General features: G+C 41.2%; 1 protein-coding gene across 1 annotated transcript in view; it reads left to right on the plus strand.

The window, feature by feature from the left end:
- Positions 1–19,685, plus strand: part of camkvl (CaM kinase-like vesicle-associated, like) — a 34,393-nt gene that overhangs the window by 8,218 nt on the left and 6,490 nt on the right. The window contains exons 2-6 of the mRNA XM_018725405.2: positions 15,732–15,838; positions 16,251–16,382; positions 16,728–16,802; positions 17,380–17,518; positions 19,398–19,518. Coding sequence (XP_018580921.2) covers positions 15,744–15,838; positions 16,251–16,382; positions 16,728–16,802; positions 17,380–17,518; positions 19,398–19,518 — 562 coding nt within the window. The 5' untranslated portion in view covers positions 15,732–15,743. The remainder of the gene's footprint in view (positions 1–15,731; positions 15,839–16,250; positions 16,383–16,727; positions 16,803–17,379; positions 17,519–19,397; positions 19,519–19,685) is intronic.

Here is a 19,685-nt window from a genome sequence, read left to right on the forward strand (position 1 = left end):
CAGCTGGCCCACATTTGAGGAGAGATGGAGTGTGATTACATTCCTTCTGAGACCAGCAAGGGCTTCTCTGTTCTTGTGGAGCGCCGTCCCAATAACCCCTTCCCTCCGCACCTTAATGTTGGAGGGGGCACTCCGACGTCTCTCTGAAACTCTCCAAACCACTTCCACTCTGCTGGATTTTCCTTGGGTTTCCGCTGCCGCGGACTCTCGCTGCAATAAGATATCTGAAAGACAGTGCGAAAGATATTGTTGCCAGTTATTTATTTTAGAAGTTAGTTTATTGCTTCAACCATTCAGTTCTTCATTATGTAATAGACCACTGCAGACATTGACTGTGGCTTGAAATATGTTATTTACTGCTGATTAATCATCATTCTGTTTCCATAAGTTTGATATGTCTTTAGTGGTTGATGCACACTTAATAAAGTTTGGATTAAATCGAGAAAACATAAAACTAATACTAAGAAGGGAGATATTATAATCACTGAAGAGCTCTGCAATATCCCCGACTCAGGCAGAACAATTGATGCCAACTGGTTTTAAAACCCGATTAAGAAAATCTAGAAATTATGTTACGTACAAAAAATCTGTGTACCGTAAGTAATTTGTGACATCTGTCAAATGGCATCAAGGAAACTTGCCTGTGGCTAAACTGAAGTCTGTGTATGAAGCAGAGGGTGTGTTCTTTTAGAAATCATTCTACAACATTTTAAGGTCTGCTTAATATTTATAGGAGTAACCTGCTGAATTATATATATAATATATAATATATATGGTACTATATTGCCTGGAAGTGGCCAGCAGCACAGACAGAGATCGTACTCGTAGGAGCCTGGACATTAGAGAGGTTATTAGGAAAATGGACTGGAATCAGTTGTGTCCAGATAGATGAGACGGGGACACGTGGCAGAGAAGGAGCGTGAGTCCAAGTGGGAGGAAGCAAACCATCGGGCACCGAGGGCAGCGCAACTGTAGAAAAGGAGCATGAAGCAGTGATGAAGCTCCCTTCCTTCCCTTGAGCTCCCACTGTTTGTCGGGGGGTCAGATCGGGTGGGGGAGGAGGTGGAGAAAGCATGCCTCATCTACTCTTTTGTCATCACAGCCATTCTGTTCTCTCCATTGCTCTCTTCTTTGCCACTTTGCTCTTTTTTTCTCATCCAGCGAAGCCGTCCCGGAGGGTTCTTCTCCATTATATTTCGATCATATTATTGATTCCTCTATTGACTGCATCTCAGTATTCATAGCTGGTGTTTCAAGACTTTTTCCTGCCAAAATTTTAACATTCTTCCAAAAACATGTTGTAAAATTCATTGAAATTCAATTAAAGAATTTAAATATAGATATAAATTCAACACACACCTCCTCTGTTTCCATTCCTTCAATACATAAGGGCAGCGAGCTCAGTTTAAAAAATAAAAGATTTAAAAAAATTCATTTTCAGAGTGAAAGGGGGGTGCAGTGATGCAGTGGGTTGGACCAGGTCCTGCTCTTCTGTGGGTCTGGGGTTCGAGTTCCACTTGGGGTGCCTTGCGGTAGACTGGCGTCTCGTCCTGGGTGTGTCCCCTCCCCCCCAGCCTTATGTCCTTTGTTGCCGAGTTAGGTTCCAGCTCCTTGCTCCCCCATAGGGGACAAGTGATTTCAGATGATGTGTGTATTTTCACAGTGAAAAGGAGAAATAAATTGCATAAATGCGGTGATTGGGAAATTTCAGTATCTACAGTATTTGAAGCTTTTACTCAGCCAGTTGTTCATGCACACTTAAGACCAGCGGGTTTGGTGCAGTCTACCTCAAATCCCGGAAAAGTCCCAGAAGAGTAAATCATGGTCAACAGAGGCCAATAAATGGAGGAGGATGGGATTAATTTCTACTCTTATAAATCTGATGATCAGGACAGAGCCACCAGTGTCAGCACCTTCATTTGCCTCTATTCTCTTTTTCATCCTTCTCCCTCTCCCTGTGCTCTTCGACAGTACCCCATGGCTCCCGTTATCATTGTACTCCTTATCGCTCTCATTCTCCCTTAAAGCCTCTCAGAGCGCTCCTTTAAATAACCAGAACTTTTATTTATAGGCTGATCGCTCTAAAAAGGCAGGCAGTCAAAGAGAAAGACAGAAATCACTAAGGAATAGCAGACAGAGGAGGGGGATTATGCAATGAGGAATCAGAGGAAAGTACTATACACACACACACACACACACACACACACACACACACACACACACGCACACATGCACAGAGAAAAATCATGCAACAAAGCTCACCCTCCTATGCTGGGACCTGGTGTTAGGTAAGGTGCCTACCTAGAGCTGAGAAATCACATTTTTTTTGTCCCTCCTCTCCCCTCTGTGCTGCCTGTGAGGTGACTGTGACCCTACTGTGATTTTACTGTAAATTTACTATGAACCTGTGGGACTAAGGTGGATAAGTACTCTGATGGCACTCATGAGGATGAGGAGAATCAAACCAGCCATTCTGGCCAGATGAGGTAACCTATATTTGCTGATATATTAACTGGCAGTTTTTTTACATTAAGGAGAACCATTAATAATATCACACACACACACACACACACACACACACACACACACACACACACACACACACACACACACTGACTGAAACCACTTGTCCCAAGGATGTCTGAAGCAAACCGGAGCCTAACCCGGCAACACAGGGTACAAGGTTGGAGGGGGAGAGGACACACCCAGGACAGGACGCCAGTCCACCACAAGACCCCCCAAGCGGGACTCGAACCCCAGACTCCCCGGAGAGCAGGACGCAGCCAAACCCACTGCACAACCACACCCCCCATCCATTAATAATATAAAATTTTAATTAATAACAGCAATTTATGAGAGTGCTCCAAGCTGTGTTGATCACCTGTTCGGACCTGTTCTTTCGTAACAGTGTACAGCGGTATTGTGAGTACACTGTGTGAACATCACCTGAGCCTCAGATGAACTCAGAGTTGATACATCAGTGTACAGTACTCTTACAAACACTGTCAGGGTAAAGACTTCTCCCAAAGCCTTATTTCACCTTATTTTGTTCCTCCTTGCCAAATTGCTGCGTTCCTCTTCTGGGGTTTCCTTCCTCTAGATCGAAGCCCTTCTTTGTTTCGAGGTTTTTCATAAAAATTTTCATAAAGAAACTACTCAGACTGATTGACTACGCTGGTTGTAGTCAACACCGTATTTTACAACATGCCTGGAATTTTTTTTCTCTAAGTGATCATACTGACCACATTGCATTAAATATAATTTTTTCATGTAAACTCTCTCTCACACCTGTGATGGACTGGCATCCCATCCAGGGTGTACACCCCCAGCCTAAAGCACCCAGGATTGCTGTAACCCTGACCACTCGCAGGCCGTTAGTGAGCGAGAGGCTTACTGCAATTCTGTTTCCAGTAGCAACAGTCAAAATATATTGCCTTTCGTTCTTTTTGTAAGCTTAATTTTTCCTTTTTTCCTTCCGATTGATTTGCGAATTTGGCAAAGTTCACAAGTGTGGATAATGGAAAACTTCCGTTTTCATTCTTCCACGTTTTTAAATGAGACTCTTTCTGCCCGCATCTCTTGTTCGTCATCGCATCTTCAGGCTCTCGCCGTGTCCTCTTTCGACTTCCTTTGTCTTTTGTTGGGTCTCTCTCGCCGTCCAGCGTCCCTCACTACCCTTTGGCTGATTTACGCTTGCTTATCCTCCCTCGTTACATGAGCTCGGTTCCAGGACTTCGGTTGATCTAATTCACATGGAGAAGCGTACACATGGAGACTGGACCCCTGGATCCATGTGCTTAGTCTCCACTCCGTTCCTTTGTGAAACCAGCCTTAAACTCTTTCTTTGTTAACTTTGTTCAATCAGCTGGAATGAATATCATTTTCTGAGCATCTTAACTTCTGTTGAGCGATAAATTTAACAAAAAAAGTGCGGAGATGAAAACCTTGGAAGTGACGTATTCCTTAAAGATATCTATCTTAAAGATATAGTTTAAATATGTATTCCTATTTTAGAATAACTCAATATGTGCAGTTTATGTGTGCCAAATGAGCCAGGTCTCATCTTCGTTGTACCATGCACTTTCCATAGGAACCGTTCTCTTGTATACTTTTAAAAAGTTTTATTTGCAAGCTTATCGCAAAATGTGCATAAAAACAATAAAATTAAACTTACGGGTCATAAATATAACTTTTGATTTTTCACTCATGGGCAACAGAAATTCCATTTACCGAGCATGCTGAAGGACAGCAAGGTCTTGAACAGGCTGCACTGAGCTACTGTAGTCCTTTACTAAGTATGATCTTTATGTTTTCAATAAAAATGCTGTGAGAGAAGAGAGGCTTGAAGAGAGTTGGGTAACATCAACCATCAACCAAAGCACACAAAAACTAATGTGCTGATCAGTAAGATTACTTTTTGTGCAGTTTTAAGGTTTTTTCCTCACCAAAGGAAAATAAATTATGAAAATAAAATATTAAATATATTTCATTTTGCATTACCTGTCATTATTTGCGGGGGGGGGCATGGCGGTGCGGTGGGTTCAGTCAGCATCTGCTGCGTGGACGGTGTGGGGTTCGAGCGCTGCCTGGGGTGCCTTCTTACTGACTGGCACCCCACTCTGGGTGACCCAGCCCTGCGCCGCCAGGCTAGGCTCCAGCTCACCACAACCCTGCTGGATGGATGGGTGTTAATAGTTGACCATATTTTCAAAAGTTTTACATGTAACACAAAAAAAAATGTGTATTGCAGTTGAAACAAAAATATAACGTTGACATCAACGCATGCTACTTTGTCAAAGACCATACAAACTAATTTTTTTTTACACGTCAGTGACTCATTGTACTCTACTTTTCCAACATTGGCTAATTGACTCCAATGCAAATGCTTACAGAAAAACAGATGAGACTTAGAGAAAAGCACTGTGCAGAGAAATGAGAAATGGGAAGGATTTTGGAGTGAGCCAGCAGCTTGAGCTGTCAGTGCAGACTGCTTGGTGTCTTGACTGGGGGGAGACGACTGTACCTTCAGGACACAGGTTGGTGGCAGAGAGGGGAGCCAAGAGCCTCCTGGTCCTTACTGTGTCCTGGAAGCAATTTACATGAGCTCCTGTGAATACTGTCCCTGGTTACAATTGATTTTGGATTTCATAGAAGGCTTAATTCATCTTAAGCCACCTTCCCCTTCTTAGAAGGTCTGCAGTATAAATCCACTGCCTGATCATCATTCCTCATAATAGGTGTGTGGGTAGAACTGTTGTTAATTTAAAAAATACACATTATGGAGTACACTGCTTGAATGAGTTGTGTGCTTTGATAGGACAGTATAGGATTTTTGGATATTTCAATACAACACATTATACATTAATTTCTGTTTTTAATTTCCCACACATTTTATCTCCTTCTGACATAAACAGGCACACAATTACATGCACAATCCAACACAGAAGTGTATAAACCCGGATGGTGCACTGGATAGAGCTGGTGTCTCACACCACCTAGGTTGCACTTGCTGGTGTGGGATTGAGTCTATGTGGAGCTTGTCTGCTCTCCCTGTGTTGATGTGGTTCTTCTGCAGGTGCTCTGGTTTCCTCTCATGTTCAAAGATATGTGTTTCAGGTGAACCGGTGACTCTGAATTGCCCACAGAGTGTGTGTCATTGCCAAATGAAGAAACGGTAGAAGCAAGTGTCTCTTAATGAAGGATTTCAAAAAAGATATTTAAAAAGGAGGAAGACCTGATAGATTCGATGTACTTACAAAGGATAGACTGAATTAATCTTAGCATGCAAAAACAACAAATGAGGAAGAATGAAAATGTTTTGTGATTTTTTTTTTTCCTTTTCCCATATCAGAGACAGAAAGTGAAAGACGTGCAGTTTGATATTTTATAGTGAAAGCATGCAAAAACTGAGACTGACCTGTACAAATACAGACACGCTATAAAAGAAAAGTGGTCTGAGTTCCTGAAACCATTTCTCCTATTCTAGGATCAACAGGTATAGCATTTTTACCCAGACATTTAGATTTATTCATTTAGTTAAGGTGTTTTTTTTAATGCAACTTGCAGTGTTGGAGATACTTCATGCAGCTATTTTGTAATTATTTACCCATCACCATCAGCTGGGTAATTTTTACTGTAACAATTCAGGATAAGTACTGTCTTGATTAGTGATGCATCCTATAAAGCTGTTTTGCTATAGGGCTGTTTTATTTTAGCCGTAATGATTTACCATTAAAAAAAAAAAAAACTCGAAAATTTTTGAAAATAATGAGTTAATGACCTTCTACAATGTACTTTCATTTAGCGCCCCATTTTTCAAGAATGTATATAGTGCGCTAATCGAGGTATTACTGTACCTTGCTCAGTGGTACGACAGCAGGAGGTAGGATTTAAACCTGGGTCCTTTGATCATAAGGCAGGAGTTTGAACACTTACGCTACCTGCTGCCCCATTTCCAACCAAAATTACTGCCAGTAAATTGAACATCTGACTTTAATGTTAGCAAAAGATCATATACAGAATACACAGAGCTACATTTTTCTTGTTTTTTTTATCCAAAATGATCCAATTCTATTCAGTTGCTTGATGAATATTTAAAATCTTTTTGACTATCAGCGTACTACTGAAATATGTGGGTGGTTTTAATTTTTGGGTCATATATCCACCCGTTCCAAATAGACACTGCAGTAAAAATTTGACTTTCAAATGATCATTAATGAGCTTAAATAAGAGACAGATGAGGGCAGCTGATTATATCTTCTTTCCTGGCTGTATCTGAGGTTTGTTAACATCAGTGAAGTATAAAAAGATCTAAGAAAAACAAGACTGGGTCAAAGGAACAGTGCTAATATTTTACCGAAAACAATAATGTTATTATGGGTTCTGTTAAAATAGCAGTAAGAGCAGGTTTTCGGCACGGATTAATGTTGCCTGCGCTGACAAATGACAGTCGTGGATACTTTGTTGACCAGTGGTCATTCAGACCTTCAGTGGGACCTGTGTGGCCATCAGACATGTTCGGTGTATCAACTTAATGTCCCTGTGTTGAACCTAAGAGCACTAATGTGTTGTTACAGAAATACTATCTCCTAGCCTATGGGCTCTTACCTGGCCTTCATATCTCTTTGGAAAATTGCGTTTTCGCTTCTACAGAAGCACCATAGGAGCCGTTTCTGAATAGGAATGCCCATCAATAAAGTACTCCTGCGTCTCGGAATGCCTTTTTCACTCGAGAGACGCATCCGTAGCAAAGATAGATGTGTTCCGATTCTCATCTCGCCTTTTCTATCTGAAAAATAAACCCTGATAAACATTGCAACCTGCAGCGCATTGGATGTAGGGCAGATCATGTTTAAATTATGCCCCTGAAAGAATGCAGCAGTGTAACAAGTGACTCTTCTGTGGAATGTAGGGCACTTTAACCTGCTGTCCTTGTGCCGGCTCCTCATCAGGACTTGTTCCACCGGCTGTCATTCACACGGCTGGACTGATCTCAAACACTAAGACCCCTCATGGTGAAAATTCAAATCAAGCTTCCTCCACATTATGTTTTTTTTTTTTTTCTTTTTCCCAGAGGAAAAACATATATTTTATGTTCCATTTAAAATTCTGCGCATTGTTTTGGGCTGCAAATAACATGAGGCTCAATAAAAGTAAGTCTTGCTGTCTTGTTTGTTGGTCTCTTTTCCCCTTTCCCCTGAACAACCAAGAATGAAACGTTTCTAAATGAGATAAACAGCAGTCTGTGTAACAAATCCGCGGAGTTGGTCATTATCTGCACTTCAGTGCCCTCCGGAGTTTCCAACAGCTTTGCGAGCCCTATAAAAGATTCTCATTAATGGCGACACACAACATCCAGGAAGAAATTTAATACCGCATTTGCTGTCAATTTATGCAGCATCTTTTAAGTAATGAGGCGTTTTACTGTTTTTCTTTTAATGGTCTATGAAAGCATAAGATATATTTTTGAAATGGCACATTGATTTTGTGTTCAGCGCATTAGAACGTTGGTTGGAGGTAGGACTGTAGGTAACATGCTGCATCCCACTCAGATGCTGCTCGCTCTTTGAAATGTTATGACTAACAGTGTGTGGACTTTCAGCATCTTGGGAAACATGGAGCAGCATTCCAAAGTTTTGATCAAGTACCCCCACCTTTCCCATATCTGTCTGTCTTTCTTCGGTGAACCCTAACCCCTTAACATTTTCCTTCCACCCCCTCCCCGAACACACACGTTTTTCAAAAGCTCCACACTTCAAAAAACAAGGGTCAGGTGGAGGTAGGGAAAGACTGGCAATTTAAGCGAATAATTCGGATGTACGACAGTACCGAGAAGTGCACAAATGGTGCTCCTGTGTGGCCCTGAGGGAGCTCATTTAAACTGGTGCTGGAGACAAAACCCAATTAGAGACTGTGAGAAGAGCGAAAGAGAGACAGAAGGAGGGAGACACGGAAGGAGATAAAAATGGGAAAAACAGAAATGCAACATGGAGCGGTACTGGGTTGTGGAATATGGGCCTGAAAAACCAGGCATATGCAAGAAGATGAAGAAGCGACTGATGTTTATGCAAATGACACCAAGAAATATGGATCTCATTAAAGAGGAAGTATTGTCTGCTCCGTGGCGATTGCTCCTACCATTACCAGTGTGCCGTACAGGAGCTGTGGGGTGTGAATGGCTTCGCCGGGACTGTAATGTGGAAACCCCAAGACCCCGAATCAAGGCTGTTAGCACCACAGGTTTGCTCCCTCCTCCCTCAGTCATGGCCTCATCTCTTCCATCAAACCACATGGGTACTCTTTACGTTCTGCCGCATTGTTCCTCACCTCACCCAGTTACCAGCTGGTTTCTGCTGTGGGTCCAAGAGTAAGCGGTGGACATGGAGCAAATGGATGAAGATTCATTCGGGCAGTACTATCCAGACTGTGCCTGTTCATAAAACGAGTGTTATAAATGTGGTCTTAGACCCACGGGACCACCAGTAACATGTCCAGTTTGGTTTCCCTGCCAAATCCTGACTTAGATGAATTACAGAGCAGCGCCAATGCATCGACAAGCAATGGCAGTCTCTCCCTTCATTCCTTGGAATCACCTAACATTAAAGGCTTTCAAGCTCGCAACAACTCGATGGGGAGTCGTCGCAAGGCGTCAGATCGAGTATTAGGTGAATGTTTACATGGCAGATGAAGCTGTAACACATCAGCCAAGGTTTTTTCCCCAGTCGCTGGGCACTGTTCCATTGTCCACCTGTAGTGCGATATTGCAGGTGACAGAGGTGCTATGCTTGTCAGAAGGTAGAACAAAACTATTCATTTTGGGCACTTGTTCTATGAAAAAAAGGTTCAGGAAATTGATTTTTAGCTTTGCGGTGAAAAACCTTGCTAAAGCTAATTGGTTACAATATGTACTGTTGAATGACTGACGTTATGTACAAGCTCAATGAGAGTGTGTGGGGGGGGGCAGCAGGGACATCATCACATCGCAGGGGCCACCTCACCTCATCTGAGGGTCTGTTATAGAACAATATACAATCTGTTCGAGGTGTTTGTGCCAAAAGCTGAAGGTAAATAAAATTACACTGCCATGCACTTCAGAAATTCAAAAATGTTTTAAATTGCCATTATTTACATCAGAATTTATTTTAACCTGCTTAATGGGACGGCTGGTAGGGTAGCGGTCCGAGCTGCAACCTTTGGACCTAAAGGTCACAGGTCTGAATCCCACCTCCAGCTATAGTTCCCTTGAAGAAGGTGTTTACCCTGAATTGCTCCAGTAAAATTGTCCAGCTGTATAAACAGGTAAATAACCGTAGGTCGCTTAAGATTGTAAGTCATTTTCGACAGAAGCGTCATCTACGTGAATAAATGTAACAGACAATGAGGGGGCCTCATCGTATGAACTGGGCTGGGGCTCGTCTGAGCTCCTGGAGGGCCGCATTAGGTTTCTAAAGTATGTCGTCTTCATAAATTATAGCTTCATTTCATAACATTGTGCAAAGCAGCAAGGCTCGTTCCTGTCTTAGAAACTCAGGGTGGTTAATAAAACATAACGTCAGAGCCATTACGTTGCCCGTTTAAGTCTGTGTGTGGACTGAGATTTACATGCCCTGTGAATAGAAGCCAGTTAAATATACCCATATTTCCTCTTTTGAATGCATTTTAATATTGTCTTACTCGGGCGTTATTAATTTTCATTGAGGCAACAAAACAACATTCTCCTTATTAAAGAAATTATTTCTGTTTTGTAAATGCCTGCAGATATGGAAATGGTAAAGGTTTGTAAGTCTCAATGCTCTCCTTGAGCAATGGAGAAATTAAGGCTTCTAATTGAGGGAGGTTATGATTCTGTTGCATATCAAGCAGACAAATTACAGCAGAGGAACAACAGCATTCTTTTTATTAGCTTCCTCTGTGTATTTTAAGTAGAACTTCAACTAATTAACTTTAAGTTCTTAAACTTCATCTGACGCTAAAGCTGTCCGAGATATGAATTTCAACGTGCGACGTTAAACGTAACGTTTCACGTAACGTTCGCAATTGTGCGATTGAGGATAACATCAATGCAAGTGTACGGTAAAATCAGTCGGTTATTTCTAAGAATTCCCCGCAGTGTGTTCTTTCATTGCCTTTTCCCATATGCAGTCTCCGATAATTTTGTTCATGTCAGATTTCTAGATTTATTAATTTTCTGAAACATCAACTATATCCAAGCAACAAGTCTAAAATAGTCACGCACTATGCTGAAATTTTCAGATCTTAAAATCAGCACTACATTAAGTCTTTAATGAGAACATAGGCTAGTTATTTATACGTCTTTTCAAACTTGTTTTCAAAACAGAACGAATAAGACTGTAGTGGGAAAGTGTTTTATACTTTTACTCGTAAAGATAGCTTGTGCGAACAAAAAGGGTGAATATGACTTACGGCACCATACAACTTAAAGAGTAAGAGACGATGCTGTGAACATCATGCCTGCATTTCCCCTAAATGAATATGTCAAGTTATGCATGCTTTAGTTTATTTAAACCATTTAATTTTACATGTCTCTGTTAGACAAACTAAGAAAAATGTGCAAGCTACTGAAATTTAATTACCTGGGATATATTCACAAACATCCCCCCCCGCAACGTGATCTTCTACATTCCCTGACAGCCCCTACTGCATCTAACGTTTTTCTTCATTGTCTGAATTTACCACCTCTGCCGTTATTCGTGTGTCTTCCCTTGCCTGCATGTAAGACCAATTGGGTTGGAAGAGCCCCAACATCAGTTTTTTTCGGTATGTTTTTTTTTTCATTTATTTCTGGAGCGCTGGTTTCCCTTTTTGTCTCTGACACTTTACATGGTTTTCTTACTTCGTGATTCTCTGGATTTATCTGCCTTAGTCGATGATCCCTCTAGCCTTGCCCTCCTTTCGTTCCTTCTTGTCGTAGCAGAGTCTCCTGAGTGAGCCTCCTTGCACTTGGCCTGGGGTGGTGGGAATCAATGCTCGACCTTCAGAAGCTCCTGCCTTTGACCTTAAAAGAGGGAGGGCAAAAGCAGAAAAGCACTATACGGTACAAGAACATCACCTCACAAGAGGCCTACAGTGATTGACTCCAACAATATAGATATTCAATATTCGCATTTGAAGACCAGCTAGAAGTTGCTGAGTTTCAGCACAAGATGCACTCATTTTAGGGCATCTTGCCATGGTATACTTTCACAACAGTGGGCTTTGATAGTAATGTCAGCTTTGTGTTATTTGAGTACTGATCTTGCTATACAGGGCTGTGCAGCATAAGTGCTGCTTGAAAGTATGTGAACCCTATAGGGATGGTCATTAAACTTGAAAAAAAATATTAAAATTAGCTTATAAAACAAATAAATGATTATGGTTTACACACCTGATTGTACTTGCTTGCTTGGTTCAACCAGTGCAGCTTGGGCTTTGCTTATTTTGACACCTGCACTACTACCATGTTTTTACTATATGCATGATTTCCTTTAAAGCAACATATAGATTACACATTGATTCTTATTGGATAACCTTTTCACGGTAAACTATAGACACACATTTCAAGGAGCACTGTATATGACCAGATGCAAAAGTTCAGTAGTTAAGGTTACAGTGAGACCAGTGGTCTGTACCTACAGTAGCTAAAGCCAATCAATGATGTCCTGTGTGTGGTCTGTGACTTTTCATTGTCTTCTAGCCCCCAACTGTCAAAAAAATTAATTTTTTGGCTTTTGCTAAGCAAAAAATTCTCCCATTTATTTTCTAAGCAAGGACTTCAATTAATGTATTGTGTGCTGAGTAACAATGAAAATTCATAAGCCCAAGGTCTTTCTTAGGTCATAACTGCCCACCTGTGACATACTAGAGTACACAAAAAGCTACAGCTTATTAGTGGTAGGAGAACAGTAACTTAGAGGCACTGAGGAATATATTCACAGTAGCGTTCTTACTGAAATATGTCATATGGCCTAAGTTGGTGACTCACTTTGACGTCATCCTCAAAGTCTGAGACTCAACTATTCGAAATCTGGCATCTGATACAAAGGCTGTATCACTCAGTGATGCAGCTTTTCCAACAGGTTTGGAGTCACTCTCTTTCCTACGAAGTAATGTAGCCTTCACACATTACCTTCAAACACACCTGAGAAATTATACATGAAGTCTCCTCCTGTTTCACACACTCCAACACCGATCCAACTGGGACAAAAATATACCTCATATTTCAGGAAACATTTTTTAATTTCTTTTTTTTTTCAGGAAAAACTTTTAATGCCATGTAACTGCCTCATATTTACTTAGTGATACACCAGATAAGGAGATATTTTCAACCAAAAGCCTAGAATTGCAAAAAATGTGACAGTTTAGAAAATAATCCCAACTTGGTAGATAGAAAAAATAAGACATAATCTCAAATACAGTAAACAGTATTGCTATAGGCTTATTGTGTTCTAAGTGTTGATAGAGAGAAAGATACAGAACATAAAAAGTTTGAACTTCAATGCTAAGGGTAATTCTATGTATTCTTTGGCTCCAAAGGTTGCAGGTTTGAATTCCACCTCTGGCTGTAGTACCCTTGAGCAAGGTACTTATTCTGAATTGCTCCAGTAAAGTTACCCAGCTGTATAAATGGATAAATAATTATAGATGCCTTAAAATTGTAAGTTTTTTTGGAGAAAAGCATCAGCTAAATGATAACAATGTAAACATGTGTGTTGTTACATACAGTATACTACCATGTTTAAGTGGTCCCTAACAGAGTTGCTTTTCAGCTTCATCTACCTGACTCTTGCTTCAAGGTTAGCTTGATATGCTTAGACAAGCAAAACATGCAAAACGCCTTGACAGATTTACTCATTTCAGCGTTTGCCTGATGGTTACAGTGTTATTGCTGTAAGTGTTGAGGAACACAAGTCAGATGGTTCTGGTAAATGGTGGGTTCTGACAGTGCGGCTCTGATAAACAGCAGAGATGTGCGCAGGGAGTAAAGCTGCTTTCAGTTGCTCTTTTTGTATTGATGATTTATTGCTTTAATTATTCTGGAGTTGTCTTCAGTGGAGATTGTGGCACAATACAAGTTGTCTCCGAGGAGAGTTAACTATTGGCCCTTCAGTGTTCTCCGTCTCAGCCTCATATCTTCTGCTTGATATATGGCTACCCAACTAGCCCTTCCCAGTGCGAATACTACGATGCAAATTGTTTCGCTTTGCTCCATTTCTATCCACAGTGACACGAGTGTTCAACAAATTTATGATGCCAGTTTATAATGCCAGCCGAAGGAGGACTACAGTACCAGTACAGTACCAGTATTTCTGAAAGTATCTGCTTGCTTTGCGTCAGTTTTACCGAGCAAATTAATTTTTGTTTTGTGGCCATTAAATATTTGCTTTGGAACAATAAAAACAACAATTTTGATTATGTGTATGCATTTTGATGAATTGCTGGCAGTCGAGTAGTAAGAAGAGAAATTAAAATTACATAAATTTGTAACTATTAACTCAGAGTTGCTCCGTCTCGGTAGGGTTCCTCTGGGCAAGTCGGAGTCACTGGCTGCTTTTGCGAACATGAACTCTGTTGTCTACAAATGTGCTTTGGTGGCTTTCTACATTGGCTTTGTTGGACTTCTCGTTTTGCTTTATTCTTGACTTTGTGGCTTCGCTGTAAATAGTCCTCAGTTCCAAATATGAGAAGCACTTCCTGTAAGTCCCGCAAATCTCTGGTGACTTTATCTTTAGTCTTGATGGCACTTGTTCCATTGACCCAGTCCCAGAAAATCATGGTAAGGGTTTTTAGAAGTAAGATTCAGCTGCCTCGCTGACAAATGAGGCCAGAATTAGATGATGCCAGGATAGAGTCAGGAACATCAAGAGCAAGCAGAAGAACTGGCACCATAATAGTCTTGGAGGAGGGGGTGCACTGCGCTCCCCAGCTCCTGGAAGGGTGATCCTGCCCTCATTCGATCTGCTGTGTTACATTTTCAAAGATAGAGCTAAAAGGTAGGAGAAAGCACCTACCGGGCATGATCAAAAGTACACGATCCTTAGTCTCCAAACCCTCCGGCCTCAGTTCTATATAAAACATGTCAGGGTTGCAGAAAAAAAGCTGCAAAGACTGAGTCCAAAGATTTCAATAGCTGCATTTGAAGACACCATCAGACACTGACAGAGACCTAAATGATGTAGAAAGGATTGGGTTCCATTCCACTGGCAAAAGATGTGGGCAAAGTTATCTATCTATCTATCTATCTATCTATCTATCCATCTCGTCTTTGTCAAGTGATCTAACTGATGATAGATTTGTGATAAGCTTTTCCAACGTGTTACATCCACATTAACTTGTGCATTGTCTGCTTTCAAAGTTTCTATCTTTTTGACACAGCAGTACTGTTGCTTACAAATGTTATGCAATATTGTGGTCATGTGATCTTTTATTTCGGTATTTCTCTTCGGCTCCCTCCCATCCCCAGATCAGTGCAGGATTAGAGAAAGATTTGGGCCAGCAGATGGATTACAGTGACAGAGGACAGAGTTTACTGTAGTGCTGCATCTGCCTTTGATGGTGATAATGTTTCATGGTGATGTTTGTCGCCACAGTTTCGGTTTTTTGTTTTTATAAATAATTTAATTAGAACTTAACATCACTGGTAGTTTATCAAGGTCTTCACGTTTTCAGGAAGTACGTTGACTTTAACATTTTTTCTCAAAACTATTTTGTGATGTCTTTTAGAATGTATGATACAAACACAGGGGGGTGCAGTAGCGCAGCAGGTTTGACTGGGTCCTGCTCTCTGGTGGGTCTGGGGTTCGAGTCCCACTTGGGGTGCCTTGTGACAGACTGGCATTTCGTCCTGGGTGTGTCCCCTCCAGCCTTACGCGCTGTGCTGCCAGGCTATGCTCCGGCTCGCCACAACCCCGCTTGGGACAAGCAGCTTCAACGAGTGTTTGTGTGTGTGTGTGTGTGTGTGTGTGTGTGTGTGTGATACAAACACACTAATTCATCTGGGCAACGTGCAGTGATTCTGTTGTTTTGCCTTCATCCTGTATGAATATAGAGGTAAATGGCCCTTAATACTAACCCCTCACAACCATAAGGATTCGTCAATTAATCTGTATATTTTTAAATCGGAAGATATTTAGCTGAAGTTCTCTGTTTTGACAGTACAGTTGCTCATTGCATTTCTTTTCCTCTGCTTCCCTTGGGCTGTCTACGAGATCATGACTGAGTTTTTCTGTGAACAGGTGGATAACGTCATGCCATTTGGATGCCTTGCCGTGCGCGATGGGCGAGTCTACAACAGCCTATCAGACGTTACAGACAAATATGAGATCGGCCAGATCCTGAAAGCGTGAGTACATGCAGTCCAGCTACTCTCCTCTTACTGGTGTAACTGACTAGCATCCATGCCTTTCATGGTAACAGAAGGTACATTTTTTCACTGACAATGAACTGGGTGCCAAAGTGGAGGTAATTTTAAAATGTTTAAATCTTAGACCAGAAATACTTTAATATTTTATTAGAATGAAGGAAAGGTGGTCAAACTGATCTGGCTCAAATGCTAAAATGCTGTTTGCTGCAGGGACAGTTATGACCTGCTGTGATTTTGCAATTAATCCAGTGGGCTCTTTTTTAAAACGTCCACTCATCTTTCCAGATGTTGACCACCAAAGTCAAGCAGTTTTGTTGTGGGAGACATGTCCACGCAAGTCATGCAGCCACACATTGACTTTACCCAACACATTCTCTCAAACTTTCCGCAGGAAGGAGTTTTGCGAACTGTGTCTGGTTAAGGAGCGAGAGACAGACAAAGTCTACGTATGCAAGAAGTTTCTCAAGAAAGATGGCAGGAAAGTGCGCAAGGCTGCCAAGAATGAAATCATGATCCTAAAAATGTAAGAGACAGATTGCAGATTGATATTTTAAGAAAAAACTGCGATAACAACACCAGTAGGAAGACTGTTCTGATAACGGTAACATTGTGGAAGTATATTTGGAGCAATACAGTGGCCTCTTTCCAATTCTTTGTTTGCCGTTCTTAGTCCATGTCATACTTTAACAAAATAAATATGAAAAAGAAAAAATCTTAATGATTCATCAGTCTGAAAATAATGCTGTGGCAAGTCTCCAGTTATTAGTTCTTCATTTTTGATGAAGCATTTTCCCTTTAATCTTAAGAAACTGTCCACGTTTTTCCTGAAGGATATCATCTGCCGATGTTCCCCTTCTTTATCTTGCAGGGTCAATCATCCCAATATACTGCAGCTGAAAGACACCTTTGAAACCAGGAAAGAATATTTCATTATTCAGGAACTGTAAGTTCATGTTCCTTTTTTACACAGAAACATTCCATTCAGACCAAGCATAATGTTCCGTATGCAGATCGCATGTGCAAAGATTATCAATAATGAAAACTGTATGTCAATCGCCTGATTCTGTCATATTTTTACAAAGACCTTGGCGCTCTTGGTAAAATATTACGAAATTCCATGCACTCCAGTGAAACTCTTTGATGTCATCATATAAAATTTAGATGGTTTAAAATTAGATTTATTACATACATCCACAGAAATGGAGCACATGTTGCCAGGGAAGGGTTACGAGGGGGAAATTCAATGAATGTGGGGATTGAAAATCAAGCTTTTTTTGTGTGTTCGAAATCAGATGGATATGGGTTAGGGTTTTCATCTTGGATATCTAAGAATTTATTACATTTTGTGAAGATAAAGAGGGAGATCACAAGAGAGTCATATTTCTTTACTGTGTCAAGGTTTGTGTATATACAGTATGGGTAACTTTGTGTTTGTTATTTGTGTGTTTGCTTCTGTGTACGAGTGGATGCCATTAATAATGTTTTCAGAGTAAAAGCACGGTATTTTGTGGTTAACCTAGGGCTACAGGAGGGGATGTCTTTGATTGGATTCTCGACCAAGGCAACTATACGGAGAGAGACGCCGCAAATGTTATCCGCCAAGTACTGGAGGCTGTGGCATACCTCCACTCCTTAAACATCGTCCACAGGAACTTAAAAGTACTCTTTTTCTCTTCCCCTTTTATGCGTGAATTTAAGTGTGCAAACCCTACTGTGCGTATGAAAGCAAATAGGTGTAAATTCCAGTTTAAAGCTTTCAAAGCGGGATGTATTCGTTTCTGAACCCCTTCATTTATGGGATAATTATTTGTTTACTGTATTTACAAATGTGTCACCCCCTCCCTCACCACCACAATCATTCCCCCAAAGAGGAAATGAAAACCGTCTATAATTGTCCAATAAATATTTACTTCCTCCAAAGACAGGGTACACAATCGTTAAACGTTAAGTATGAATATTGCAGATAACCCCCTATGGCTATAACATGTAAAAACAAATATGAGTATGATAAATGATTACATGACTGTCTAACGTCATCTCTCATGGCCTTAATGTATCTCTGTGGACATTCTGATTATTATGTCCTACTGCAGATGTACTGTTCATATTTGTCCCTGTAACGCCCCCTATTGGACTTGGTACAATAATCTATTCCTGCCTCCATGTTCACAAACTGCATGTCCAGTAAGAGAACATTTACATTTATTCACTTAGTTGACATTTTTCTCCAAAGCAACATACAGTGTTAAGCTACCTACAGTTATTTACCCATTCATACAGCCTGGTCAGGAGCCATTCCCTGTAAAGGAAAATGCAAAGAGTACAGTATTAAGCAGGGTACAGTCTAGACAGGATAGCAGTCCATCACAACTCATTCACATGCAGTCACTCACATGGCCACATGCAAATGCACGTTTTTCTAACATTGAAGGGAAAGCGGAGTATCCATAATTTGGCACATTCAGATCGGAAATGGATTTATTCAGTTATGGCAACTGTAACTAGGACACACGTACGTACATGTATATGTATTTACAAATCAAGTTCTGTATAACGCACTGTTTATTAATTGAGCTCTGCTGCAACGTACAGCACTTAAAGTTTACTCACTGCTCTTTTAGGCAGCAGTACCAGTATCGTCGCCATTGTGACCCTAATCCTGAGTAATAACCAACATCTTAGAAAAAATTACCTTATTGGATGTTAGAAAATCAAATGATTTGCTGTCTTAAGCTATAAAGTTGAACTAAAGCATAATGACTTTTTTTGCTCTTACTAGAGGGGGGCGCGGTGGCGCGGTGGCGCAGTGGGTTGGACCGGGTCCTGCTCTCCGGTGGGTCTGGGGTTTGAATCCCTGCTTGGGGTTCCCTGTGATGGACTGGTGTCCCGTCCTGGGTGTGTCCCCTCCCCCACTAGCCTTACGCCCTGTATTGCTAGGTTAGGCTCTGGTTCCCCTCGACCCCATATGGGACAAGCGGTTCAGAAAGTGTGTGTGTGTGTGTGCGGGCTCTTACTATATTAAAACAAAGCTATATAGGCTGCACTTTAACTCGTAGATGTGTATAAGAGCAAAATGACTAATATGTTTTATTTCCTGACAATTAGTTTTTTGTAATATTATCTAGCTGGTTTAAAAGTGGTACAACCTTTGCCAGCTGCACGTCGGGGTCGCGGTGAGCCGGAACCTAACCCAGCAACACAGGGCACACGGCTGGAGGGGGGGACACACCCAGGACGGAATGCCAGTCCATTGGAAGGCACCCCAAGAGGAACTCGAACCCCAGACCCACCAGAGAGCGGGACCCGGCCAAACCCACCGCGCCATCACGACTCCCTTGACATAAATTACAGGAATCTAAATATGGATATGCCAAATTATTTCCCGTAAAAATGATTCTTTTCATTAGCAATTCCACTGAAAATAGCAATGCATTTGAAGAAGTGAGCAAAGGAACAGGATATTGCAATTTTTCACCTTGAAACTGTAATTTTCTGTCTAATCTTTCACATTTCCAACATGCGTTTGTGCTGCCATCAGCTTGAGAACCTGATGTACTACACAGAGAATAACCATAACAAAGTTGTCCTCCGCGATTTCTACCTGTCCAAGTTTGAGAACGGATCCATCACGGAGCCCTGCGGCACACCCGAGTACCTCGGTATGCTTCTTTGTTGCTCTCCGTCCGTCAATAATGTGTCCGTGAACCTAATTTACTTTATTGCTTATTTGTTTTACACCCAGTAACATCTACTAGAGTGTACTTTGTTCTGTATTGTAAGTTTATCGTAATTATATTTGTCTGACGGGACCTATCGGCATATCACA

This window comes from Scleropages formosus, chromosome 22 (genome assembly GCF_900964775.1).
Source record: "Scleropages formosus chromosome 22, fSclFor1.1, whole genome shotgun sequence".
NCBI classification, from domain to species: Eukaryota; Metazoa; Chordata; class Actinopteri; order Osteoglossiformes; family Osteoglossidae; genus Scleropages; species Scleropages formosus.